The 2,186-nt window shown below is 38.6% G+C and overlaps 1 protein-coding gene across 1 annotated transcript in view; it reads left to right on the top strand.

Moving 5' to 3' along the window:
- The first annotated feature begins 52 nt into the window (after window positions 1-52).
- The window catches only part of vta1 (vesicle (multivesicular body) trafficking 1), a 46,685-nt gene continuing 44,551 nt past the window's right edge, over window positions 53-2,186 (top strand). The window contains exon 1 of the mRNA XM_015386300.1: window positions 53-57. Coding sequence (XP_015241786.1) covers window positions 53-57 — 5 coding nt within the window. The remainder of the gene's footprint in view (window positions 58-2,186) is intronic.

Raw genomic sequence — 2,186 nt, 5'->3', positions numbered from 1 at the left:
AAAAAATCCAGTTTAAGCTGCTTCTGCACCATGTCAGATCCTGGCACCCACCATGGTGTTAGTCATGTTTAAATGTCTCTCTGCATCCTAAAGTCAGGAGGGTCTGTCAGTTTAACCCAAACAAGCACTTTGAAGTCATGTTAATGAGCCGTTCTTTGCTAAAACCCAGAAAGAGGCAGCAGCAGCAGGCTGGTTCACACAACCCACGGAAAGAAACACCTGAAATGACTCGAAACATTTAAGCTTATTAAGTTTGATGAGTGAGTTTTATTGGCTTCCAGTTTATGAACCTATATTTTTACTGCTGCACCTGCTTAATGAAATCCGTGTTGTTGATTCCAATAAAAGTAGAAGATTCTAAACTGATCTGTTAATCATTAAAAAGACAGCGGGGGCCGTCCCCTCTGTCCACAGGCTGATGAAGCACTGAGGGATGTTTAACACACAACCTGAGGTATCTTTATAATTCAAAACTGCTTCTTTAGTTCACATAGTCCCATTCAGGTGAGTGGAAAGTGGAGAGAAAACAGTCTGCATTCTGGTTTTTCCCTTTTTTGATTAAAACAGCCCAAATTCTTCCAGTTCAAGCCAGGATGTTTGTGTTGAGTCATTTATCTGTTATTTGCACATCATTAAGCAGAGGTTTCTTTTCAAAGCTGCTTCTAAATAAAGAATTTTTCTAACTAATAAACACAATGGCTGTTTTAACAAGCTCTTGCACAAGTAGACTGATGGACAATGACTTCTAGGGAGGTTTTCTAGGTTTTCTCTTCCTGTTATGGGGATGGATTGCTAATTCTTTACATTATTGGGCAACTTTACTAACTCCTCAGCTAAAAGTAATCATTTAAATGCAAACTTACAAACCTTTTCATTAACTTGAAATCTAATCCTCTATGCTTTCATCCATTTATACACTCATTAAGTTAAAAATTGATAATTATTAATCAGATATAAGACTTAAAAAATTGTCTTACAGTATACCGGTATACTATTAAAACTTGCCTAAATTAAGACGTTTTGTATGATTAACACTTGATTAACACAAAGATTGATGATAAATTTATCACATAATGAGACGTGAAATATTTGAAAAGATATTAATTAAAAGTATGTTTTAATACTGGAACTGTTACTCGTTGGCGAGCTTTTAGCTAAGAAAATGTCCCAGGGTGTTCACCTTGGTGTATCACAGCTTTAGGCGCAAGCATTGTAGGGGGGTACGGGGGTATCCTCACCCAGAAATTTTAAGGTGGAATGCGGCTAGCTTTTTGTCTTTATTCCAAAACTACTTTTGGCCTGATTATGGGAAGTATTTGGGCTTGAGTAGAGGTGGATATTTCATAAGGTAGACATGAGATCATTTTTAGGTACAACAATCAGAAAGTGTAACTGAAAATCACTGCTAAAGGTGGAACTTGATCATTACATAGACAACAAGTTGAACAATAATGAACTGAAAAACAGTCTACAAATACTACAACAGAGTCTGCAAACCAACAGGGGAGAAAATGTAGCCAGGACTGCCAGGTGCATCTTGGTTGTTACTAGGGGTGGAAATTACATCCATCATGGCGATTCGATTCAGTATCGATTTCCTGACCCAACGATTCGATTATTTTCGATACTCAATAATACACCACGATACGATTCGATTAGATTGGATTAATTGATTCATTTGTTTTTGGGTTTTTTTTACACCTTACAGGCTAGACATTGTTTCAAATTTAGAAATAAATCAATGAAAGCTCTAATATCGTTATGCTTTTTTTTTTGAGAAACTACAGAAAATAACAGAAGTAGAGAAGTTGCACTTCATCTATTCCTATTAAAACCTAATTCACCGAAAAATAATAACACCCCTGCGTTATAGATTCTGAAAGGCCTTGCATCAGAAACTACTGCACAAAATCAGTGCAATGAGTGCGATGCAATACCTCAGCTCCAGACGTCCCGCCCCCTCCACAGACGCTCCGCTGCACCTCTCCCAAATTGTAGCTGACGGCAGACAGGAGGTCTGCTTGTTTTGTTTTCATGATCGAAATTGCAGAAAACAACTCGTGAAGTTTGACCCGCTGGAAGAGCGAGGTGTGCGAGAACGCTCGGGCCATTTTTCCACTTGAATCTCTGCTCTTTTTGGCCCTCATGTCCCTCCGTCGTCGGACTAAACTCGCCCCCACTTCCTC

Source organism: Cyprinodon variegatus, unplaced genomic scaffold, assembly GCF_000732505.1.
Source record: "Cyprinodon variegatus isolate N-32 unplaced genomic scaffold, C_variegatus-1.0 Scaffold363, whole genome shotgun sequence".
NCBI lineage: Eukaryota > Metazoa > Chordata > Actinopteri > Cyprinodontiformes > Cyprinodontidae > Cyprinodon > Cyprinodon variegatus.
The sequence above is the reverse complement of the archived record's forward strand: the minus strand, read 5'-3'. Positions and strand labels throughout refer to the sequence as shown.